Raw genomic sequence first — 25,421 nt, 5'->3', positions numbered from 1 at the left:
TCGTGCGAGAGATGGATAAAAAAACAGCCAGTAAGAGGGGAAAAATCGAAAGAGAGAGGTTGAGAAAACATGAGAGAAATGGGGAGGGGTACATGCTAAGTAAGGGAAAGAAAGGGGGAGGAAATCGAGGCACGTGAAAGGGAGGGGAAGGAATTGAGGCACGTGGAAGGGATGATGGAATCGCAGGGAGAAGGGAAAGAGAAGGAGGAGTCGCAGGACAGAGTGGGGAGAGAGGGAAGACGCAGAGGGTGGGAACGAGATAGGAAGAGGGGAGAGGGCTAGAAAAAGGTTACCCATAACCGTTTATGTTCATACCCGCATAATCGTTTACTCGTTGGGTAATTACATAAATGGTTATACCCATAACCATAACCGTTTATAAACGGTTATACATACCCATAACCGTGTACCCATTTAACCATAGCCATTTACCCATTTAATCATAACCATAACCATTTACCCGTTTACTCGTTTTTTCGCCCGTTTATCCTTTTTTACCCATTTACCTTTTTTTCGCCCGTCTACATTATTTTTTTTAACAATTTGAAAATTACAAAAGAAAAATTTGTCATAATTTTCATTTTCTGACAATTAAACACCGTTATAAGTACATTTTAGCATACATTTCCCTATTTTAATCATTTAAGTCCTTATATAATTCTAATAATTGAAATAATAGTTTACGAAAGATATTTTTCTACTACACCCAAACAAGTCTTTAATTATAATCCATATGATTAAAAAGCAAAGCTTCTAAAAACAAAAAGTAGTCATTATCTTGAATACTAGATTTCAAAGCTCCAAAATATTCCAAAACTAAACACTTTCGAACACGTTCAATCACAAAGTATCATCGACTCGTTGTCACCAAAAGAGGTCTACAAAAGAAATGTATAATTGGATTAGTATGCATAAATTGAATGAGTATCACCAATAACTCCAAAGTAAAAAACAAAAATAAAGATTAGTTTTTACCACATTCACATCAGTATCATCACCGAATGAAGAACCTTCAACACGAGTAGAGTTTGAATCTGGTTTAATAGTAAAAATTAAATTTAGGCTAAAATAGTAAATTTTTGAACATATACGTAATTTATATGAAATTTTACAGTAAGTACCTCGCATCTGACCCTACAACCAGTCTCGAGAACACATGTACTAAGGGCCTCACCACCGCCATGAATGCGTCCACCATCTGAAAAATAAGCAAAGACATTTCCGTAAGTCCTAAGTCATAACCGGGGTTTCATAAACTCATGTTTGCTTTCCAAAATCACGCAGCACGCAGAGACAAATAACAACTTACAGGACGGCCAATCATCTAAAAATGCTAGAAAAGCTTACCTCATCAGTCACTGCAGCCCTAGCCCTACGATGTCTTTCTACCATTCTGTCAAAACTTCAACAAGCAGTTGCTTCACTTCACCTGTTAGCATGCACCCGGAACCATACTCCTAATAGCACCCCAGGTGAATTAGCAAAAAGAGGATGTATAATATGTTGACATAGAAAACAGATAAATTCACTGGGGCGATGAGTCTCACCTTCCGTATCTCTTCGAGTTTATCATCGTAGTCTAGGCAAAAGATTAGATATTTGAATGAAATATCTACCTGAAAGTTTCCAGAAGATAAATTAATTCCTCAATAAGTTACAAGGCACCAAACCAAGTACTAACAAAGAAATCTCATAAGATATGAAATCAAATTGGCGTGAATTGTAGACTGATAAGCAAATTTGCCTTCTTGTTTGGACAATCTATAATGAGGAAAGAAGGTAGCACATCCAGCAACAAATAACACTCTGATGCCAATCGGGGAGGGCACATTTCTATTACTAACATGTGAGACAATCCAAATACCTCAAGATTTGCTCCAAGCTCTCTATGTTTCTCTACTGAATCTTGTCCACCAGAAAATGCATACCTGTTGATCTGCGTATACACACAAGTTCTTTGTTTTAGGTTAATCTTGAAGAATTTTTGGACCATTTGGATTGTGATTTTCAGCTAGAAGAATGGGACACTGAGACTAAAGATCTAAAGATCTAAAGATCTTTGTTTTAGGTTAATCTTTAAGACTTTTTTAAGATCTAAAGATCTTCAAATAATTCATACGAAACGAGTTCCTACTGAAACAAATACAGATAATCAATTCACAAATTATATTGCGGGTGGAAATAGTGTACATATAACGAACGAGATGCAGACATCAAAAAGAATTTTCTTTTTTTTTTCTATTTTTTCCTCTTTGGGGAAATACTCTAGTGTTTTTAGGGAGTGTCCACACACCATATACTAACTAATGGTTTGAGAGTGTCTCTATACAAGTAAAGACCGGTAGGATTTTCTATTTTTTCCTCTTTGGGGAAATACTCTAGTGTTTTTAGGCTACTTGATAAGACATGAAAAATGCTTATATGTCATGTAAGAGAATGAGGACGGATGCATACAAACATCACCACCACGGAACAACGAAGAAATGTTTAAGCGGGAAAAAAAATGAAGATATAGAGTTCAGAATATAAAAGAAAAACAGGAAAGCAATTGAACAAAAGAACACTATACTGTCATAAAACCCAAGGTCAATATACTATTTGGGTTATACTTTGTGATAGATGCAAGTTGCAACAGAGGAAAATATACAGTATTTCCTGGTACACAAGGATGACGAGAGTAAGGGGAAAATGAAAGATAATGTATGAAAATAAAAGCAGCTCAAAATCGTTTCTAGTTCCCATTTTATGTGCGCTCTCTACACATTTCTTCCAACTGCTTCTCATCACCCTTTTTTTCCCCTTCTTCGCTCCCCCTTTCTCTCGTATATTTCCCCTCTCTTTCTAACAAGGAAATACGTATCAAAACTAGAAACGAAAAAGGTTACCAAACGGTCTTCCTATATTAACTTGAGGGTACACGGACTAACGGTCACATAGCAACCATCAGGTGAATCACGTCGAATCACCAAGGTTTGGAACAAGATGAGAGTACATCTAAACTAAAAATCTCTCCAGAAATTGAATTACTCCAGACATCTAAACTAAAAATCAACCAACATTTTAAATAAAATCAAGAATAATGCAAATTTTTAATAAAAGCAAGAACAATGCAAATTTTTAATAAAATCAAGAACAATGCAAATTTTTAATAGAATCAAGAACAATGCCTAATCAATACTAGATTTCACAAACCCTAATTTAAATTTCACAAACCCTAAATCTCAAACCCTAAATTAATTCCAAAATTTACCTGATGTGGGTATGGCCGGATTCTGAGGTGAGGAGGTTGTCTGAGGTGAGGTTGAGGAGGGTGGTGAGGTTGTCTGAGCGAGGTCGCTGAGGTGTGGTCGAGTCGAAGTCGAGAGGCGCAGAGAGAGAGAGTGACGGAGAGAGAGAGCGACATAGATAAAGAGTGACGGAGAGAGAATCTGAGGTGAGGTCGAGGAGGGTGGTGAGGTTGTCTGAGCGAGGTCACCGAGGTGTGGTCGAGTCAAAGTCGAGAGGCATAGAGAGAGAGCGACGGAGAGAGAGAGCGATGAAGTTGAGAGGCGGAGAGAGAGAGTGACGGAGTTGTAACTTATTCTCTGAGGATTTTTAATTTTTTTTTAATTTGACATATATTAAATTAAATGGGTAAATGGATACCCGTTATAACAGCGAATATTACCCATAACCGATGGATACCCGTTATAACCGCGGATAATGCCCATAATCGCCCATTTAAATTTCATAGATAAACGGTTATACCCATAACCGTTTATTTGTCTAAATGGTTACCCATAACCATAACCGTCAACTTTAAATGGGCGGGTAACCGCGGTTACCCATACCCATGGGTATTTTGCCCACCCCTACTAGGAGGCTTTCAGATCTAGGATTGTTTTGGGAAAGAGAAGGTGGTTAGAGTGAGCTGAGTTATGAATGAATATTTTTGCGATGGGTAAATATAACACATCCTCATACAATTTGTTTATACCATACTTAGGGCCTCCGTATTTAGATCTCGTACAAATACTCGGAGGACTTAAATGTAATTATGTAATAAAGAAAGGGGCAAATATGTAATAAGTAAGGAGCCCATATTCTATAAAAGGACTCCTCACCCTCACAATTAGGATAGACTAATTCCTAGGCCGTCAGAAGCCTCACTATCTCCTTCAGAGGCTCTGACTCTCTTTTCCTCACAATACTCTCAGAAATACAATATCAGTGTGGACGTAACCCAAACCTTGGGGTGAACCATGATACATCTTGTGTTATTTACTTTCTTGCATGATTCACGGTCGGATTTACGTTGTTCCAAGACCTTCGGTTTTATGCATCAACATTTGGCGCCGTCTGTGGGAATCGACATGAAAAGTTACGTCGGTTCTCTTTCATTTTTTCACCTCCACCGTGAATCTGCAAAATCACAAAAACCCAGAAACAAAAAAGATCCAAATCTTTCTTTTTTTTTCTTTCTCTCTCTAGCTTTTCTCTCATTTCTCTCTCTAGAGAGCTCTTTCTGTCTCTGAGCTGAGAGAATCCCAAAACTCACCGACTGCAAAAAGTAACAAAAATGGGTTAGTTCTGTTGTTGCTAAGTAAGACCCATTTGACCCACTCTGGCCAAAACTCACCTCAGTCTCCGCATCTTCAACAAGTAAGACCCACTGCTGTAACAAATTTGTAGGCCGAAAGCCATCGATCCATGGTTTCTTCTCTATCTCTCTCCTTTCTCTTCATCTCTGTTATTCGTGACCTGACTCAGTTCACGGGTTTTGGAAAGAATCGTAGTTACCGTTGAATGGTAGGTTGTACGTGGGCCACGTCATGAATATGGCTCTGGGCCTAGAACTCCCTCGTCCTCCGTCCTTCGTCTCTTTCACAATCACAGACACAGACACAACAAAAAATGGAAGCTACGAAGCCATGGATAAACGCTTTCAGAGCAAAATCAAAGCAAGCCACGCTGTTTTGGCTCGAGGGTTTTCGAGAGGCCTGCTGCCTTCACCGCGTTCTCATCCTTTGCCACCGGTCGAGAAAGCTTATGATCAAGTAGGACAATGTTTTCTATTAAACGGTTTCATTTTCTTAGGAAGAAGACGGAAAGAGCTGTCAGAGAAACGAGGGCGACTACTGCAATCTTGATCTTGAGGTGAAGAACTGCTGGACTATCTGCAGACCCCGAGACATTTGCCAAGAACCATGAGCTTGAGATGATCCACTCCAGATGGGCCATACTTGGTGCACGGGGATGCTTTTTCCCAGAAATCTTGTCAAAGAATGAGGTCAAACTCGGCGAGGCAGTCTGGTTCAAGGCTGGATCTCAAACCTTCTTCGAGGGCGGCCTTGACTACTTTGGCAACCCAAACCTTATCCATGCTTAGAGCATCTTGGTTATCTGGGATGTCCAGATTGTGCTCATGGGATTCATTGAGGGATACATAGTTGGTGGATGACCACTCGTTGAAGGACTTGACCCACTTTACCCAGGAGGTGCCTTTGATCCACTCGGCAGTGGGAAACCCGACGGCATGGCATGGCAAAAAAGGACTGGCTATCTTTGGTTGCTATTCATAGTGATGCCTGGCAGCTGTCACTTTCGAGGAAAGCAGTGGGAACAGAAAAGCAAAAAGAAAAAGGAAAAAAAGAAGTGAGAATGATGGGCACGACCAAAGCAAGTGGGTTTGCAAGCAAAAGATACCTTACAAAACAAGGTGGACAGAGAAAGAGCGGGGAGATCAAGAAAAGCATCAAGAAAAGCAAATACAAAAGCAGAAAAGAAAAGAGAAAGCAAAACAGAAAGCAAAAGTAAGGAACAAACACCACACCAGAATGATGTGATTTACCTTTCTTGTTTTTGTATGATGTGATTTATTTTTCTTATCTTTCGAAGACATCTGTATAAACCCCATCAGAGGGTAATAAAAAAAAGGGCAAAGCCCAAAATAAATGGGCTGGATTGTTGTGTGGAGGGTGAAGGCCCATAAGCCCAAAATAGCACCAACCAGGTGATCAAAAATACGTCCAGTACTACAAAAAAATTATTCGGCAGCCTGCCACTATTATCACCCACTAGGTGATCAAAAGTACGCCCAATACTCCAAAATTATTCGGTAACCTGCCGCTATTATCACCAACCAGGTGATCAAAAGTATGCCCAGTACTCCAAAATTATTTGACAACCTACCGTTATTATCACCCACTAGGTGATCAAAAGTACGCCAAATACTTCAAATTATACATGAGCATTATTACATATCAATCATATATAAACATTCATGAGCATCACTCATGTCAATCAACATAAACATTCATAAGTATCACTCATGTCAATCAGCTCCAAAAGCTTCATTTACATAGCTCTAGCTTCAAAAGCTTCAGCTACAAAAGCTTCATTTACAGAGCTGTAGTTTCAAAAACTTCATTTACAGAGCCCTAGCTTCAAAAGCTCCATTTACAGAGCTCTAACTTCAAAAGCTTCATTTACAAAAGCTCTAGCTTCAAAAACTTCATTTACAGAGCTCTAGCTTCAAAAGCTTCATTTACAAAAGCTCCAGCTTCAAAGCTTCACTTACAAAGCTTCACCCACAAAGCTTCAGTGCAGGGTATACAAATATCGCATTCGAACAACCGCCATTTCGGCCCATACATGTATTCAATTTGAAGTCTCCAGCCAGCAGACTCTATTGACCGAAGACTTGGGGGACTACATTATGTACCATATATTGGGCCTCAACTGGGCCTTATGAAAAATACTTGGGGGACTCTAGCCAATTATTTATGTATTGAGGAGCGAGCCCTTATTTTATAAAAGGGACTCCTTCACTTTCATTAGAGAGCATAGCCACCTACTGAGCAAACGCCTCGTCGCGAGCATCAACTCTAGCCCATCATTTATGTATTGAGGAGTGAACCCTTATTCTATAAAAGGGACTCCCTCACCATCATTAGAGAGCATCAACTCTAGCCCATCATTCATGTATTGAGGAGTGAACCCTTATTCTATAAAAGGGATTCCCTCATTTTCAACACCACAAGCCAAGCCAACCAAGGCAACATAAGCCATGAGCCTTGCAGCATGTGCTACTTTTAGTTGAGCATCATTTCAGATTGAGCACCGCCTCATATTGAGCATCAGTTCAAGACAACATCTAGTTACTTCGGCCCACACATGGACTGAGTTTCAAGTCTTCAGCCAAAAAACTCTCTTGACTGAAGACCTGTGAGACTACTGTTTATACCATATTTAGGGCTTCTGTATTTAGATCTCGTACAAATACTCGGGGGACTTAAATGTAATTATGTAATAAATGAAGAGGCAAATATGTAATAAGTGAGGAGACCTTATCTATAAAAGGACTCCTCACCCTCACAATTAGGAGAGGCCAATTCCTAGGCCGTCAGAAGCCTCACTATCTCCCTCAGAGGCTCTGACTCTCTTTTCCTCACAATACTCTCACAAATATAATATCAGTGTGGACGTAGCCCAAACCTTGGGGTGAACCACGATACATCTTGTGTTATTTACTTTTTTGCATGATTCACGGTCGGATTTACGTTGTTCCAAGACCTCCGATTTTGTGCATCAACATAATTAACAGAAAGGGTTTTTATCACAAATGGTCCTTGACATTGATCAAACACATTATTTTGGTCCCTGACATTGAAAATCAATAGAAATGGTCCTTGACATTGATCAAACACATCACAAATGGTCCTTCCGTTAAAAACTCTTTGGGCAATTTTCAAAGCTTCGTAACTCAATCGTTTCTTAACCAAATTCGACCCATAATATATCAAAATGAAGATAGGAAAGTGTAGAACAAGATTATACTATTTTTAAGCCCAATGATTGCCGGAGATGGCTGAAAATTATCCTCAAATGTGATTGATCCGCAGAAAAACTGGAAAACTCGCCGGAAACTGGGTAAATTTAAACGTTCATAACTTCTTTAATAATTAATGAAATCGAGTGATTCAAAAATGAAAATCATACTTCTCGACGAGGCGAAGAGAATGATATCTTTCTTGAGGGCTAACTCGCCATAGTTTGGCCGAAAAAACGGCTCGGAATTGGCTAACTCGAAAATGGTTATCCAATTTCTAGCCATTTTCTGGTCAAACCATGGTGAATTAGCAGTCAATGAAGGTACCATTCTCTTTGTCACGTTGATAACTATGATTTTCATTTTTAAATCACTCAATTTTGTTGAGTATTGAAGAAGTTATGAATGTTTAAAGTTTACCCAATTTCCGGCGAGTTTTTCAGTTTTTCCGCGAACCAGTCACATTTGAGGCTATTTTCTGGCCATCTCCGGTAACCATTGGGCTTCCAAATAGGTATAATCTTGTTCTACACTTTCCTATCTTCATTTTGATATATCATGGGTCGAATTTGGTTAAGAAACGATTGAGTTACGAAGTTTTGAAAATTGCCCAAAGAGTTTTTAACGGAAGGACCATTTGTGATGTGTTTGATCAATGTTAGTGACCATTTCTATTGATTTTCAATGTCAGGGATCAAAATGATGTGTTTGATCAATGTCAGGGACTATTTGTGATAATAACCCTAACAGAAACTAACTAAATCGCATATATATTGAAAAAAAATTTACTTTTGAATACAAGCAATTTTAATTTCCACTATGATTTAAACTCGTGACACAATAGATTGAAGAAAATAACTCTAATCACCAGAGCAATACTTGTGCATATGCATGATCATAATTGATAACAACCAAAATTATGTTAGTGGGTTAACTTGAAACCTAATAGTCTAATGATTTTGGCCTTTTTGCCATTCATGAGATGTTAGGTAGCAGGCAACTAGTATATATGATTGGATCCTTCCCCCCCCCCCCCCCCCACCACCCAAAAAAATCATATTCTCTAATGGATGAGGATCTCTTCGGATCCTCTTTGCAAGATTATAAAGATCTTCACATTTTAGCCGTTTATCGTAAATCGTACGGTTAGTTTTCGTTAAGTATTATTTTTGTTTAATTTTAAATAAAAAAAATTCAAATAATTTCTGACTGCATGATGTACAGTAAATGATTAAGATATGAGGATTCCTAGAATTCTTACAATTTGGATCCGGATAGAATCCAAATCCTTCTCTAATATCGTTCAATATAAAAAATAAGGGTTTGACATGAGTGGGGTTGGCTTTTGGCCTTTTTGCCTGGGATGATGGCGGTGAAGCTTCCACTGCAGCAGCAAAAATGGAAGACAAGAAAGTAGAAAAGAAGGCAAGATTTTTAGGGGACGGCCTAGATTTTACGCGTGCCCTAATTCTAGCTTATTACTTCTCGAATCTCACATTCACCATAACATAAACACCTTATCGACTCTTTTTCCAGAAACATTGTATCAAAAGGTTTATATTTAGGGTTTATAGCTTTGTAGATAGATTAGATAGATGGACAAACACAAAGGACAAACAGAACACCGTGGCACTTTTACCAACCTCACCCTTCCAAGTTAACTCTCATTATGGTTAACAATACTGGCTTAGTTTCAAATGTTTTGTTCTAAAATCTGGAAGTTGGGTTTTTCAGTCAAATGTTCTTAGTGAAATGCTTTGATCGAGAAGCATGCGTTCCTTAAGATAATCATGTTCTTAAACACTAAATCTGTTGAGAGAGCATGAGAATGTCACATAGAAGGATGAAAGTTTAATATACGATCTTAAAAGTTTTAAGCTTCTCCACCCGTCGCTATATGATTTTGCATTGGATATTTTCATTCAAACATGGTATCATAGTCAAGATTGTACAGGTTCACGTCTCACCTATTAAGAATTGTCTACATGTTAGACTCAAAAGATGTCATGGGCAATTGAATATATTTTATGTAAGGATGTGGAGTGTTGTTTGGCGTAAAAAAGTTATGAGTGACTTTGGGTTCCTTTTGACCCCAAAATAGTTCATTCTATATCATCATGCAACCATCATTCTGTATATAAAATTCTGATTCAGCCAATGCATGTGCATGATTATAAAGAATAAAATATTTTGACAAATACAAGTCTAGTATAAAAGTTTAAAAGAGATTTTGAACTTGTCTAACCATTACCTAGGTTAGGAACTCTCTGTTCTAGCAAATATTATTCATCTGCATAAGCAGAAAGAGGGGCAAAAGTTGCTTCCAAAGGAGACATGTTCGAGATGATGATGATCGTGGGTTGGCACTTACCCAGCCAAATGCGAACCCTAGTGCTTATGCCAACCCAGCAAAAATCCTAGTGCGGTATTACCAGGATTAAACAAATTAAATAAACCCATGATCTATCCAAATTTGGTATACATCCTGATGATCATATATATTATCACAGTCATCACTCACTGACCTGTTACCTGCATAGCCTATCCACTAATGAGCTAGATTACTTAGTTTGGCACTAACTAATTAAAGAGTCCTAGGAGTTAGATAGAAGACCACATTCACAGACAGCAGTCAGCAAACTATTGTGCCAAGTACAAACAGACAAATATTTTACTCGTGAATGTGAACATCATCGGGAATTGTTGAAAGTGCGCAACACAATTTGGCCACACTGCTCTTCGATCTTGACTAGCAATTACCAAATCATATATTATATACTATTCAAAATCTTGAGAGATCAAACCATGCATGCTCGAAGACTTTTCTTGGGATTTTGTCACAAACGTCTGAATTAAATGGATCATGAACCATTATCCTCGTTTTGAAGTAATCAATAAGGTTCTAAATATTACCGTTCCTAGTTTAACTTTTATTTATTTATTTATTTATTTTTTACTTATTGAAATAGATCTCGAGTTTGAATCTTCTTTTTTTGCAAAAAAACAAAAAACAAAAACAAAAAAATACAAAAATACAAAATTTGATAAGATTAATAGCATGCATACACTCCATGATAAGATTCATTCTATTTGATTATTGGCTTTGTTTGATTAATTAGTTGCTCATGGTTATGTCTATTTGCTCCTCTTAGAATTGATTGATCCACTTATTTTCAAAACCCTCCTCTAGCTACTAGCTAGGGTTTCTTTGATCTACACTTTGTCGTGCCCTCGTTTATCAATGAAACTTATATATGTTCATTCGCAAAAAAGAATAACATGTGTTACGTAAATCAGTTCCTCTTTTCTTCTTGACAGTTCAAACTTACAAACTCCAAATACAAAAATAAATCGCATGCAAATCTCATGGAGTATATATCATGCTTATAACCATTGTTCAAACCTTCTCATTCAACATAATCCCCGTGTAGGGACAAACCCCAAAGTACAAAACTTCACCTACACTTTTGATCACTCCCAGAATTTGATAGCCTGCTATCAAATGAGAAGTGCGTTTCTAAAATTTTCAATATATATTTCGAACCCTAAAGCAAAAGATGAAGCAAACCAAGTGACTGGAAAAAGGGGGATGTAGTTGCTTATGACAGGAGGCACATGACATAACAAAATCCAATATGTCTCCTCTTCTCTTTTACCTTTTTGGCTGGTCATGAGTTGTCTGTCCCTCCTGAACTTCAATTTTTGGTGGCTTTATTGTCGCTTTGTTTATGTTCCCACTCTGCACATCCTTAAAAGGAGGTTTACGATTTCCCCACCCTATTTGACTGAGCTGTGATCAGTCTTTAGGGTCAACCAAACTCTGTATCTTTGTCAGTCTGCTGCGATCAAAACCGTCCAATCCAAATCAGACAAAGTGTATATGACCTTTACCAGACACCAACTAAATTAACTATGATGCTTGGCCTTACTCACATGTCTTAATTATCTTGGACTTACTATATTAATTCTGGATTGTTTGGAAATGATTCTTTAAAAGGTACTTCTGCCAAGAAGTAGGACGAAATATTTAAGAAACATATGCAAGCGTTTTTTAAAAACACTTAAAAATACTTGCTAAAAAAGAACACATACATAATAAGTGTTATTCTAAAACGATTATTTTTTAGGAACTTTAACGAAAAATTCTTGGTATTGTTCACTTCAATGAAAAAACATATTTTTACACTAAAAAGTCAATCTTGGTACTATTCATTTTACCCTTTATTTTGTCTTTATCGTTAAAACTTAAAATTTTCAAGATATGTTCATTTGTTTTCCTTTATTTTTTTTAAAGCACTTTCAAACTTGCTCTTATGTACTGCTCCATAGCATGAGAATTATAAAATTGAAAAGCACAAAAACAAAAAACCGAAAAAATCTATACTGTGCATATGAACTCAAGAACTATATACAAACCCTAAAATTATATTTTAGTGAAAACTTTCATCTTGTCTGCTCGCCGACCAATGTTGAACATTGGCAGCTTTCGCGAATGTCCCTCTATTTCTAATTTCTCTCTCTCAGCACAAAAAACCGGGAAAAGATAATTAAAACCGAACAAATCCACATAATTATTCAATCTCAAATTCCCTAAAAACAACGGAGACAAATGTATAAACAAAGTGCTGATTTCAATAAATCAAAAACCTTTAAACAATAAAAGATGTAGCGCAAAAAAATTATAATAATAAAAAAACCAATGGATCCACTTTAGGGTATTATATATGCACACGGGTTCACACTGTTTTGAGTGTAGAGGCTCAGAAAAAAGAAGTTCCTGAGGCAGCAGCAAAGACCGGTTTTGCTTCTAGCCATTTGAAGCTGAAATATGGACGATGGCATGTCAGGGTTTTGCATTAAAGCATCGAGTTTTCGCAGTGGTGGTGACGGTGGTAATGGTAATAGTGGAACCAAGTGCGGGCGTTGGAATCCAACTATTGAACAGGTTAAAGTGCTGACTGACCTGTTTAGGTCTGGACTCCGAACGCCGAGCACTGATCAGATTCAGAAAATCTCCTCTCAGCTAAGCTTTTATGGAAAGATCGAGAGCAAGAACGTCTTTTACTGGTTTCAGAATCACAAAGCCAGAGAAAGACAAAAGCGGCGTAAAGTTTCTATTGATGACAAGGATATCATTCGTCGAGATCAGGAGAACAAGCCGTCTCCAAAACGTACGTTAATTAATCATTAGCTGTTAAAATTTTATCTTTTTTGATGTTCTTCACTTCAGGGTTTTCTAGTATGCACCGGAAGTCTTGGCCGCACATCTGATCATGAGTGTTCAAACTCTCGGTTAATATTTTTCTTTGCTGAAATCGTGGTTTTATGTTCCGTTCATTGCAGAAATAAATCAGGTGTCGGAGCCGGTGAGAGTGATTGAGACCCTTCAACTTTTCCCGATAAACTCTTTAAACGAATCTGAAGGAGAGAAGCTGAGATTTCATGCAAACGAATATTGCAAGGAGGCATCAGCTTTTACTTACACTGTTGGGACAGAAATGGACCTTCCACCTTTGGATCTGCGCTTAAGTTTCCATTAATTTACATGCTTCAAATTTATGAGAAAATGAACGAAAAAAAGAAGCTCCAGCTAGCTAGCTAGTAGCCATGGCTGCCATCTGTAGAATTTAGGGTTTAGCAGCTGGCATGAAGGGTGAACAGAAAGGTAAGGAGGGAGAGATAGAGGTTGAAAAGTTTACGCATTATTGACGCTAATTTGAGTTGTTGAATTAAAATATTGGAAATTCTTGGACATTCTTCTCTGCATGTGCACTTTCTTGTTGTTATTAATTTCTCTGTGATTTACTCTGTTGGGTTTCTTGTTTGTATGAATGGCTTGGAAATCGAAACTTTCTCTTGGCCACATGAGAAATGTCTCCTTGGGCTGCAAAATTGTGAATGGAATTGCTACACTTGGCCCTGGTCATATGACTCATATACCTTTTACTTACCTTGGTTTGCTTCCCCACTTGGCCACAGCCTCATTTTATCCTTATTAAGTAATGGCAACTACCAAAACTATTCTTAAATTTCATTTGGAGATTCTAAAACTGCTCTTTCATGCAGATCTGAGCATATTTGCATTGTTTTCTCGGATGTATTCTCTTTTATGCACTCGAGTTTGAATTCTTTCTTCACAATTTGAAGTAGATTAAAATATAATATTGTCAGTTTAGCAAAATTGGCCATTCATGAATAACTTAAAGCTCTCGGTTCTGGAATCTTATACATTGAAAGTAGTTTTGGAAGTTGTAATAATAAATAGTGATAGCATGTGAGTAATTTAACAAGAGGGATATTTGAGCTTAAAACCTATTTCAATATTGAAACAAGAAGTGTGACTCTTCTAGTTCAAATTAAAGGGGAGTGTATACAACTTGTTTACTTCTTATTTACCCATGACATTTCAAAGAGTGAAATTGTCGTATATACTATCTGTCATTTTATTTAGGGAAATTATAACCACACACTTTTTTTAACTTCTCTCACACCCCTATTTAATCTTGTCCATTGTTTTCGTTTGATTCATTTAATTCAATGATCAAAAGCAAAGAGAAGTACGTGAGAGACTAACAATGCGTGCGAAAATCATCATCATTTATTCATACGATTGAAGAACACTCTAGGTGGTCCGAACCACTTACAAGTGGAATTACAGATATGGCCTTATGCAAGAGGAATTATGGATATGGCCTAATAAGGCCATACAACCATACTCGGAAACCTGGAGTCCCCATGTTTAATTTGCTCACCTTGGCTCACCCAAATAGTCTTCCTGTGTGCCTTGCTTATGCCCCATAAGCCCGGGCGGACGTAAGAACCTCTACTCATGTAGGTACAAACTTCATTGCAAAGGTTCCGCTCTTTTGTAAATGAGTTGGACAATCTACCTAATGTGATTGTGGGTCGTAAGAATTTCACCCTACCATGGAATTGTTTTGAGAGGAGCATGTATGAGTACTCTGATGCAAGTGTCAGGGCCATAACAATAACATGAAAGAAAAAAAATTAAGGCTTCCGGCTAAAATGATTTGTTTTTAGCATGTCGTTGATAACTCATCTTTGTGTCGTTGAAATTAATGTACATATTTTTGGTATATAATCGTCGATATTTTAATTTTGATCTCCACAGAAACTGAGACTAATAGTAGAAAGTGACTCTTTTATAATCGAAACTAATTTTTATTTCAACATTACTTTAGCCAAAAGCCCAAAAAAAATAAAAGAAAAACTATTGAAAATGACATGAAAATTTTGAGTTTTAACGATAAGGACAAAATAAAGGGTAAAGTGATGGTACCAGGATTGACTTTTTAGTGTAAAAATGTGGTTTTTCGTTAAGTGAACAGTACCGAGAGCTTTTCGTTAAAGTTCTTAAAAAAAAAAGAAATAAAAACAATTTGCAAAGGGCCCAAAAGCAATGTAGTCCACCGTAATAAAGCCCATGAATCGTGGGCTCAGCTGTCACAACATGGGCTTTGGAGCCCAACTCATTGCTCCAAAAACAAACAAAAGTATTTCACATATAATATTACCAGGTTCAACCGAAAGGAGAGAGAACAGCCGAGCAAGCACGGAGCTTTTTACAGACAAATTATAGAGAGAGAGAGAGAGAGAGAGGTTTCCTGCCGAAGAAGCTAACTCAAAAATTGCCGCAAAAAAGCAGGAAAATTCAGAGAAAGCGGAAGAAATCCAGCAATGGATGTGATCAAAACGCAGCAAATCTCGTCGAGGCCGATCGAGAAGGTGATAGTTCACCCGCTGGTTCTGCTCAGCATCGTCGACAACTACAACAGGGTCGCCAAAGACAGTCGCAAGCGCGTCGTCGGAGTTCTGCTCGGCTCGTCGTTCAAGGGCACCGTCGACGTAACCAACAGCTACGCCGGTTCGTTTAATTCTCGCTCTTTTACTCCTTCTGCTTCTCGGCTCTGTGTGGATCTCGTTTGCTTTTATTTATTTTTAAATAATTTTTTTGAATTTTCGATTTTTTTTAATCTGATTAAGGAAGTTTTGAATTTGAATTTTGCTCCGGCTGTGGTGAATTATTGTTTGCTCAGTGAGAAAATTGGTCTTTAGGCTCTATATATTTGCTGCTTTGAGCTTGAAATTAAATTGGCTGAACAAATTTATCTTGCATTTGTATGCTGATACATGAATTAGTACTCACGTAATTTAGACCAAGTTTCAAAATTTAGATGTAGAAAAGGTAAAAATAATGCAATTTGATAATTCATATCGGTTTGAACTCGGAGGTACTGATGTCTTTGAAGCATAAATGTGCAAATATTTGTGCTTTATTTGCTTTCCGAATGCGTAGACCCGTGCAATTTGGAGATATATTAGTGTACGTACGGCACGATATGCTTTCTATTTCAGCTTCCTATTGCATTGTAGGTTCCTTCGTTGCTAGTCTCTATACATGCGTTCTTGTACTGTTTTGACTTCGAGTATTGCTTAATGGTTTTCCGAGAGATTGTGATGTAGCGTCAGCCTCGAATTACATGCTTTTACCCTTAAATTTAACTTGTTAGTTTGGTTTGTGCTCTTATTAACTAGAAGATTTCTTATTTTGCCTTTCCATGTTTTATTTTATAATTTTTATTCTAAAACCTTTTATGTTTCGAGTTCAAGCACATTACTTTTAACGCATGTAATACATGAATTTCTATTCACAGTGCCGTTTGAAGAAGATGACAAGGACCCAAGTATCTGGTTTCTTGATCACAACTACCACGAAGCCATGTATTCCATGGCGAAGAGAATAAATGGTACTGGTCAAGAATATATCTCTTATTTCCAATACATGCATTATATGTTATGATGAAAAGATTGACACATAATTTTTTCCAGCTAAGGAGCATGTTGTGGGATGGTACAGCACAGGTCCCAAATTGCGAGAAAATGACTTAGACATTCACGGTTTATTTTATGAGTAAGTTTATCATCTCTATGCAAACAGTGCTACTTGGACCTGAGATTCCATTAGGCTATGAATATCATGAATGCTTCCTATAAGTTATAAGAAGTCTGGTCAACAAAATTAATTTGAGGGACTTCATGGAGATAAACTGAGACGTGTAAGGTTCGTATTGCTCACACTGAGATTGGAGAAACTAAGTCCTCCATTGACTAAAACTAGAAGAAGCAAAAGGGCACTTCTTCCGGTTCTCCCCTTCTTTTTTATCTCTTTACTCCTCTTTGTGTTATACCATTTTGTTGGTGTAACTTGAAGTTTGGTAAAAACAGTAACTAAGATGGCTGGGATTATGGAAATTTTGAGGTTGTGCATCAGTTATCTGTAAACTATTGATGGTTGGTTACGAAGAAGCACTATACCTGTAGGTTGCATTTAATAAAACAGTTGAAATATTCTGGCATACTTATTTACTTTTTTATCTCTATCGTGGCGGAACATTAAATTTAGCATCCATCTACAGGCACATACTTCCCTTTCTTATACTTTCGTTAATATTTATCTTTTTTTCCCCCTATATCATGTTTTCCTTTTGATTTTCAGCTATGTTCCAAATCCTGTCTTGGTCATTATAGATGTCCAACCTAAGGAGCTGGGAATACCCACAAAAGCTTACTGTGCTGTTGAAGAGGTTAAAGAGGTAGAATCACAATTTTTTTACATTGCTTTTCTTAACTTGAAATCTGGTTTTAATGCTACAAACTTGATTTAACATTTCGGTATGGGTACAGAATGCTACCCAGAAAAGTCAGAAGGTGTTTGTTCATGTGCCTTCTGAAATTGCTGCCCATGAAGTTGAGGAAATTGGTATGCCCTCCTTTATTTTAACATTGATTGGAATGACTTCTAACTTATTGCACTCACATTTTAATTTTTGCTTTCCTTTGTTCGTTGGTGGGTGTCAATTTGATCCTACGTATGGTTTTTATTTACCATTTTTCCCTTTAACAGGAGTGGAACACTTGCTTAGAGACGTAAAGGATACAACCATCAGCACTCTTGCAACAGAGGTTCGGTTTTATTAGATTTTCATTTAGCATTTTTGCTTTTTATTCACTCACAAACAGACATGCATGTCTGTGAATATGGATGTGTGTGGACCGGTGTATGTTGTTGAAATGATTAGAGTTTCTTATGAGTATAACAGGCAATACAAAAAACTTAGTATCCTATCCTTGTACAGGTTACAGGGAAACTCACAGGTTTGAAGGGATTGGAAGCAAGACTTAAAGAGATTCGGGGTTATCTCGACCTTGTTATTGATGGCAAGCTCCCATTAAACCACGAGATATTGTACCACCTACAGGTCTGGCTTTGGCTTACCATATACATATTACAAGCCATAATCTGATATCTCTCCATCTTTTATGAGGTTTTGGTGCAAGTTTGATCTATATCTAACTTATGTAGCTCCACAACGAAATATGGTTCTTCTATATATTTGCCGCCTATTGACAATTTCACTGTCAAACTCGGTACTTTTTCTTATTTCACCATTCAAAATTCTTGCAGGATGTGTTCAATCTACTTCCAAATCTTAATGTTTATGATTTGGTCAAGGCCTTTTCCGGTAACCAACCTTTCGCATAAACCGCTTTTTGGTTAGATTTGTTCTTGTGCAAATGCTTCTTTTGTTAGAGAGTTCATGTTCTTGTTGTCATGCGCAGTGAAAACAAATGATATGATGTTGGTTATTTATCTTTCATCCCTCATCCGAAGTGTTATCGCTCTTCACAACTTGATCAACAACAAGGTGAGATGCATTTCCATGAATGTATTACTTTATCATTAGGATTCCTCTTTTACATTAATACAAGGGACGACATCATTCTTTGTCTGCTCATTACGATTTTATTGTGAAAATTTGGGATTATTTCAGATGCACAATAAGGAGCACGAAAAGGCAGAAGACTCTAAACAAGTCGCTGTATCAACTGCCGCTGGAAGCTAGAAGTATTAAGTTCGGCTCGGACTTTTGAGCAGCGTCATTGTTGGAAGAAGATAACTGATGCGCTTGATGGATTTCGAGTTTGATTTGGAGGGATGCATAGGACATGCCTCATTAGCAATCAACCTAATCTCTAGCTATGCCCCAGACGCTGCTCACTTCCTTTCGAACATATGATTTCCGGGTTCTCGAGCGATGATGGAGATACTCGTCTTGTATTCTAAAGTTTCCGCTGCTTTCCTTCTTTTTTTTTTTCCTTCGTTGACGCCTTGTTTCATCCGTGTTAGTAACCTAATGAAATTGGAACCCAAATATCGATCCTTTATTTTCCGTTCATTTCCGAACGCATAGCGTTTGAAGTATTCAGATTCAAGATTTCTTGTGCGTTTACGAGACAACCAGTGCTTAAAAAGTATAGGGGTTTTACATTACGATTCGATTTTGAATGTTTCTCAAACCGAGAACATCATTAGAAAATAAGTACGTTATCGACTTAATTAAATTAAGTCGAAACAATTACAAAATCAAATTCATATGTTTCACTGAGTAACTTTTGGAGGGTACAGGATTTGAAGTTAAAACATGATGTTAATTTGCAGATGTTAGGTTTTTGTTTCTCTCTTTCACTCAGTCTTCTTCTTCAGTCTGAACCGCTTGCTGGAACTCGGCATCCATGACAACCCCATCCATAACATGCACCACGCTCGCCTTCCTCCTTACATCAACCCTCTCCGACCGAACTCCGTTCACCATCACCGCCCCGTCCTCCTCCTTTGACAACCACAGCGTAAACCCAGATATCGAATCGTACGACAGCTCCTTCCCAATCGGCACACTGTCCGAAGCAATACTCCTCGGCACCGTCGAGAACCCCAGCACTCGCGAAATTATGGCGTACGTGTCGTTCATCTTCTCCGGCGACAAGCTATCCTTCCATCTCAGCCGCAGATCGCGCGCGAAGGCTCTCTCCGAAGGGAGGAACACGGTGAAGGGAAGATCTTCCGGCAGCATTTCGAGCGTCATTTCTCCGAATTTCCCGATCGGTAATTTGTCGTTTTGTGAAGATTTTCGGCTGGTTTTTGTGGCGGCGTATGGTCCGATCGGGATGTCTGGAAGCCGCAGGATTGAGATTGTGAGGATTAAGAAACAAGAAATCGACACGAACCCGAATACGAATACAATCGGGTTTCTGAGAATCCGGGTTCTGCTCATCGTCTGAGGTTCAGGACGGTCGGGATCTGGGGACGCGGCGGCAGGGAAGGCGTTTGATTCAGCCGAGATGGAGTTGCTGCTGAGGTCCAACTCCAGTTTCCGGCAGTCGAGAAGTTGAGACGAAGGCTGAAAAAGCCTGAGATGATGTAAGAATTTTAAAAGCATCGAGGTTGATGCGACGTCGTATTCTTGCTGGACTCGGTGAAGAAACTTAACATCAATGTGGCCCAAACATTGGCCTCAAAACTACATCTAAGGTTTGACTATAAATAAACTGGTTTACTGATTGACACATAGTAAGTTTATAACAACAAAATTAAGAAAAGTTACGTTTATAAAATGTATAAATCAATGATTGACGCCACAGAAATAATATGCTCGTCTTTATCCTAGTTGACTATCGTACTTTGGGATATATGTAGGTCTTGAAGGGAAAAAAGAGTTAAAAATTGTAAAGAAAATTAGTACACATCTAAAATGACATAAGAAAATACTTATATTGCAAATAAAAAGAAATTCACAAATAGACAGCAGTACATTCCTCCCTTTTGTTCTACCAGACCAGATTAATCACCCCCGTTCAACCCAATCCCACATCAGCACCCAGGGCCCCGTAGTAATCCAACGGTCATTGGAGACTACTGATCGAATTTCATTCTTTGATCAACGAGAAATTTTTCAATGTGACTAGAACGTGCGTGATAAATTACGTGTTTTTATATAAGTAGTGTAAATTTTATTTTTTAAATTATTAACTTTTTAACACACACATTCTACTATTTAAATACTGACACGTAATATATTATCCCATACTCTGATCACACCGAAAAATCTCCCTCAAAGAAATTTTTCTATGCGACTAATCCTCCCAACATTCACCCACATCCTATCTTTTTTCCTCCTCCTTTTAAGCTTTAAACAAAATATAACGTCATTTTACAGGCTCAGCTGGACACGTATTGCATGAACTCAGAATCTGTTTCGAGACCAGCCATTGCGTCAGGCGCCAAAACCACCTCAAGGTCAACGCTGCCACCTCCTTCCCTCCCCGGAAAAGCCGATATCTTCCCGTCGAACTTATTCGCCCGCCCGCTCCGAATCGCCATCGGCCGCCCCCACCCGAAATCGTTGTCGTACATCGGGAACCTCGGCGAGCTCCCCATCGTCATCATCGCACCGTCGAAGTTCCCAAGCGGGAACACCCGCGGGTTCCGTTCCCAATCCTCAATGACGCCCCGCACGCCATCGTTATCGTGCGCCTTCACGCCCTTGTTCAGTTGCTCCGCGCACCACTTTGTGTCGTGCGACAGCACCTCTCCCGCCGTCGCGTACGTCGGGATGCTCTGAATCGCGTTCCCGAAGTAGAATGCGTCCAGTTTTGGTTCCAGTCTGTGACGGCAGTTCACCGCCATTCTGAACGTCGTCGTTTGGGACGACGGCAGGTTCCTTGCGCGCGTCACGGATCGCCAGAGCAGCGCGCAGAGCGACTGAAACGACGAGATCTCCGCCGTAGTTTTGGAGTTCGCGTTCGAAGTTTTGAACCAGTTTTCAATAATTGACGTCACTCTCGCGCCGTTATCGTTGTTTTGGTAGGGGTCGCTACTCTGCTTCCCAAGAATCTCGACGGCGCTCAGCAAAACGTCTTCGTTTTCAGACCATTTTTTGTTGTTGGTTCGGGCCTTGAGCTTCTGTATAGCTTCTCTGCTGAAGCAGAAAATTCTCTCGCGCAATGGCTCGTCCACGTTGAATGTGACTTTCGGACCGCCGTCTGGGAATCGTAGCACTGCAGGCGAGATCAGAACCGAGTTCCGGCTGAAGTCCGGCTGCCTCGTGATTGTCAATTTTTTATAGTTATAATTCTCATTCGGTGATAGTGAAGATGCTCGGCAGAGCTCTGCGAAGGTGTTGAAGAAATTCCAGAAGGAGGTGCCGTCGGTGACGGCGTGGTTGACGGAGCATCCGATAAAAACGGCGTCGTTGAGCTCGGTTACCTGGACGGCCAGGATTGCGTTGTGGTGGCCAGTGTAGCTGATGGTCCTGTCGAAGGCGAACAACTCCTTGACGCAATCGGGGACGTCAGCAGGGCCCAGAACATCTCGGATTGAGAGACTGGGGGCGGACGCGTGGATGAAGTCGGCGCCAGCATCGTTGCAGGTGATGTACACGTGGCCGGTGGGATAAGTGGTTAGTCTGCCAGCCAATGGGGGGAAGCGGGAGAGGGTTTGGGAGAGGGAGGATTTGAGGAGGGGGATGTGGGTGGAGGGGATGATGGGGTAGGGAGGGAGGGGGAAGAGGAGGCCCTTCTGGATGTAATGGCAGGAGAGCATGGGGAGGTCGGAGACGGAGAGGGGGAGGTCGTTGAGGGAGGAGGGCAGGTCAGGGAAGACGGTGCATTTGGAAATGATTAGAGACATCGGCGAATCGGAAGAAGGCATTCTTTGAAATTTTTGGGGATAAAAAATCGAAGAATTGTTGCTTCGTCTTCTTCTTCGGAGGATGGCCAAGTCTGTGTAGGTTAAACTGGAGTAGTGGGGAGGAGTGAGGAAAAGTGTGGGAGTTGGGAATGGTATTTATAGGGTGGGATTGGGGATTTGGGTTCATGAATGTGCTTACGTACGATTTGTGGTTTAACTGATGTTCCCCTTTGTTATTATTTGCTGATTTGGCTATCATGGACTTCTTAATTTTTAATTTTTGTGTTCCATTAGTGTGTGTTGTGTGTGTGTGTGTGTGTGTGTATCTGATGATACATTGACTATGGGCTGTTTGGGGTTACTTCTAAATATATATTTTTTAAGGAAAATGCTCGGAATGTTATATTTATGTTTATATTGGTATAATATTTGATTTGATAAGTAATATGTTTATGCTATGTTAATTAATGAGTTTTTGGTATTGAATTTTAGTCGTATCAATCATTTGTCATATTATATGGTACACTAATGTAATACAAATATATGGTAACACAACACGTGTAGAAGGGATACAAACGTATACCTTGAAGAACAAAGTTTTCTAAATCCATTAGAGTTTAAGAGAAAACCCAAAGGTCATTTAATTAATTTTGAAATTGATGATTTTAGTAGGAGCCAAAGGGCTTAAATAGACTTAATCTGATCTTGGTAAGTTTATAGGAGGTCTTAAGAAATACAAAACATTAATCAGATGGAAAAATGAAAATTTTTATTTTTATTACAAACTTTAAAACGCTGTTTTTGAAGCCTAAACTATCATTTTTGACCTTAAACACGACAAGCTTATGATCTAACCATGAGTCGTTCTTCTCACGATTCCCTTTAAAACGACATATATATGTGCAATTCTAACACCTGAATATTTCTTGATGGCTTTTCTGTCGCCATATCAATTAAATCCAATATTTCCAAACCTTAATTCTTCTTTTCCAAAATTTGAGACATTATATTTTCTTTATCTTTTTTTCGTCAGAATTGACCCATATCTCTCCTACATCATATGATCTCCATAATACTCTAATCGAAGCATTTAGTACGTGCTTTTTCAAAAAGTATTTTTTTATGAACTAGACACATTTAAATTTTTTGGCCTCTTAAGAACAAACAGAATTGACTCATATCTCTCCTACATCATATGATCTCCATAATACTCTAATCGAAGCATTTAGTACGTGCTTTTTCAAAAAGTATTTTTTTATGAACTAGACACATTTAAATTTTTTGGCCTCTTAAGAACAAAATTTGAAGGTCATGACTATCTCTCTCTCTAAAAGCTCTCTCCCTCAACAAAACCCTAGTCAGCTACCTTCATCGCCGTTAGCCTCTGGCTATGGCTGAGGGCCAATGGCAGCTTCCTTCCTAGCCTTTTCTCCCTTCTTCTTCCCCCTTCTTCCCCTTCTTCTCCATCCCAGCCTTCTCCCCCTCGCCATACATGACTTTCTTCCCCTCAACATCATGTCGACTTCTCCTTTCCAGCATTCACCTACCTCATCTCCCCTCCTGTGCTTATCTCCCACCATTTTGTGTGTAGCATTCCTCGGATTTATGCCTTGTACCCTGATCTGGGCCACGCCCTTTCAAGATTTTTTTTGTTTTGGTGTTGGCTTTTCTTGGTGTGGGGTGGATTTAGGTTGCATGTGGGTTGGATCCACCTTCGTCAACTCTTTTACAGGGTGGTATCACCTTCCTCGCCTGGTTTCAGTGGTTGCACTGATGCGTGCACTTAGATCTGACGGCTCGGCTTGAGATCTGGCGGCTCGACTTGATCTGGTGGCTAGGCTTGTACGACTTGGACCTGGTGGTTCTGCTGCCTGTTACGGCTAGCCCTTTTGGTGCACGATGTGTGGATGCTAGTACCTCACTCAGGCGAATTTATATGTGGTCTTAGCCTGTGTGCCTTGTCCCCCTCTATGTTGAGCGGACCGGTGGATTCCTTCTCGGAGTAGTGTAGTTGTTTTCACTCTCCTTATGTGCACCGTGGTGGCGCTACTGTTTTCGTTAGATTGGTCTTCGCCTTTGTGTGATGCGTTATGTAGTCTCGTCTGTCAACGGTGACTTGATGTGGTCTCGCTCTACCGCGATGACTTTATGTCACTACTACAAAAGTACTCAGTAGTATCATTCTAAAAAATGACAAGAAAAACCTATTTATGTCGGATATTAGCAAAAAATCGACAAAAATTCATGTAGTGGCGGATAAAATTACTGACAACAATTCTTGCGTAACAAAAAGGCCTTTGCTGTCAGATATGACTCTTAATCCGCCAAGAAAATAGTATCGGATACAAGTGACATTAATACTCCCCTCGGTTATAGGCGACATCAATTGTTGAGAAATCCCGTTGGATATAAAAACAATGTTGTCACATATAACCGACATAATAAAAAAATATAAAAATATAAAAGAATATAAACTAAATTTATGTTTTGAATAAAAATAAAAATAAACAAAAATGCTCCTTTATCCGACACCCATGCTCATTTAAAAAATTAAAAATTAAAAATCCATATCTGACATAAATGCTTCCATTGGTAATGTTCTTCAGCAATATATCTCATTATACAAAGTGTTTATAAACAAAATAAAGAAAACATAATAATTATTATTATTTTTTAAAAAGGGACAACTGGTGGCAAGTCACGGTTATCTACTCCTGCCGGGGACCAGGAAGACTTACAGAGGCATTTCAGCCTCCTCCTAGCCACAATTCTAGCTTTCACTCCAGCAGCGAATTTTGAACCCGAGACCTCCACTTTTTAGTTTTAAAGAAGCCTCGTAATCCGCATTTTACCACTAGACCACCAGCTTGTGGTTAAAGAAAACATAATGATGACTTTCCTTTTTCCTATCTTCTTTTCCTTTTCTTCTTTTTTTCGTCGGTGTTACCTTTCTCCTTTCCCTACCCCTATTCTCTTTTCTTCTTCTTCTTTCGGTGCTCTTCACTGCAGAACAACAATCCATCACATGAGAAAACATGAATTAACAAAATCTCAATGGCAATT

At 38.9% G+C, this 25,421-nt stretch overlaps 5 protein-coding genes across 5 annotated transcripts; 2 read left to right on the top strand and 3 right to left on the bottom strand.

The window, feature by feature from the left end:
• Nucleotides 1-1,133: 1,133 nt before the first annotated feature.
• Nucleotides 1,134-2,005, bottom strand: LOC103415193 (tryptophan--tRNA ligase, cytoplasmic-like). Its single transcript, XM_070824527.1, has 4 exons — nt 1,865-2,005; nt 1,548-1,616; nt 1,348-1,457; nt 1,134-1,198 (listed from the first exon to the last, which is right to left on the bottom strand). Exons 1-3 carry the CDS (start codon nt 1,991-1,993, stop codon nt 1,386-1,388), a joined length of 270 nt encoding a protein of 89 aa, XP_070680628.1. The 5' UTR covers nt 1,994-2,005; the 3' UTR covers nt 1,134-1,198; nt 1,348-1,385.
• A 10,569-nt stretch (nt 2,006-12,574) lies between these two features.
• On the top strand, nt 12,575-13,576 carry LOC103455174 (WUSCHEL-related homeobox 7-like). Its single transcript, XM_008394766.4, has 2 exons — nt 12,575-12,981; nt 13,154-13,576. The coding sequence occupies exons 1-2, from the start codon at nt 12,639-12,641 to the stop codon at nt 13,348-13,350; spliced, it is 540 nt and encodes a 179-aa protein (XP_008392988.1). The 5' UTR covers nt 12,575-12,638; the 3' UTR covers nt 13,351-13,576.
• Nucleotides 13,577-15,346: 1,770 nt separating this feature from the next.
• LOC103455104 (26S proteasome non-ATPase regulatory subunit 7 homolog A-like) lies at nt 15,347-19,068 on the top strand. The gene is made up of 10 exons (XM_008394700.4): nt 15,347-15,695; nt 16,486-16,578; nt 16,661-16,742; nt 17,328-17,424; nt 17,516-17,591; nt 17,736-17,794; nt 17,968-18,090; nt 18,297-18,354; nt 18,452-18,537; nt 18,664-19,068. The coding sequence occupies exons 1-10, from the start codon at nt 15,509-15,511 to the stop codon at nt 18,733-18,735; spliced, it is 933 nt and encodes a 310-aa protein (XP_008392922.1). The 5' UTR covers nt 15,347-15,508; the 3' UTR covers nt 18,736-19,068.
• Nucleotides 19,069-19,137: 69 nt separating this feature from the next.
• On the bottom strand, nt 19,138-20,207 carry LOC103455105 (uncharacterized). The gene has a single exon (XM_008394701.4). It carries the CDS (start codon nt 20,107-20,109, stop codon nt 19,360-19,362), a length of 750 nt encoding a protein of 249 aa, XP_008392923.1. The 5' UTR covers nt 20,110-20,207; the 3' UTR covers nt 19,138-19,359.
• A 436-nt stretch (nt 20,208-20,643) lies between these two features.
• LOC103455103 (uncharacterized acetyltransferase At3g50280) lies at nt 20,644-22,479 on the bottom strand. The gene has a single exon (XM_008394699.4). It carries the CDS (start codon nt 22,377-22,379, stop codon nt 20,889-20,891), a length of 1,491 nt encoding a protein of 496 aa, XP_008392921.1. The 5' UTR covers nt 22,380-22,479; the 3' UTR covers nt 20,644-20,888.
• Nucleotides 22,480-25,421: the final 2,942 nt, after the last annotated feature.

The sequence above is a fragment of the Malus domestica genome, chromosome 07, assembly GCF_042453785.1.
Source record: "Malus domestica chromosome 07, GDT2T_hap1".
NCBI lineage: Eukaryota > Viridiplantae > Streptophyta > Magnoliopsida > Rosales > Rosaceae > Malus > Malus domestica.
Note: the sequence above shows the minus strand (reverse complement) of the source record. Positions and strands in the feature narration are given on the sequence as shown.

Coding starts and splice junctions, on each gene's coding strand:
- LOC103415193 (XM_070824527.1), bottom strand. CDS start 1,993: ATGGTCCAAAAATTCTTCAAGATTAACCTAAAACAAAGAACTTGTGTG. Junction 1,617..1,864: donor AGCTTGGAGCAAATCTTGAG/GTATTTGGATTG, acceptor GGAAACTTTCAG/GTAGATATTTCATTCAAATA. Junction 1,458..1,547: donor AACTCGAAGAGATACGGAAG/GTGAGACTCATC, acceptor GGGTGCTATTAG/GAGTATGGTTCCGGGTGCAT.
- LOC103455174 (XM_008394766.4), top strand. CDS start 12,639: ATGGACGATGGCATGTCAGGGTTTTGCATTAAAGCATCGAGTTTTCGC. Junction 12,982..13,153: donor GAACAAGCCGTCTCCAAAAC/GTACGTTAATTA, acceptor CGTTCATTGCAG/AAATAAATCAGGTGTCGGAG.
- LOC103455104 (XM_008394700.4), top strand. CDS start 15,509: ATGGATGTGATCAAAACGCAGCAAATCTCGTCGAGGCCGATCGAGAAG. Junction 15,696..16,485: donor CGTAACCAACAGCTACGCCG/GTTCGTTTAATT, acceptor TTCTATTCACAG/TGCCGTTTGAAGAAGATGAC. Junction 17,795..17,967: donor TCAGCACTCTTGCAACAGAG/GTTCGGTTTTAT, acceptor ATCCTTGTACAG/GTTACAGGGAAACTCACAGG.
- LOC103455105 (XM_008394701.4), bottom strand. CDS start 20,109: ATGCTTTTAAAATTCTTACATCATCTCAGGCTTTTTCAGCCTTCGTCT.
- LOC103455103 (XM_008394699.4), bottom strand. CDS start 22,379: ATGCCTTCTTCCGATTCGCCGATGTCTCTAATCATTTCCAAATGCACC.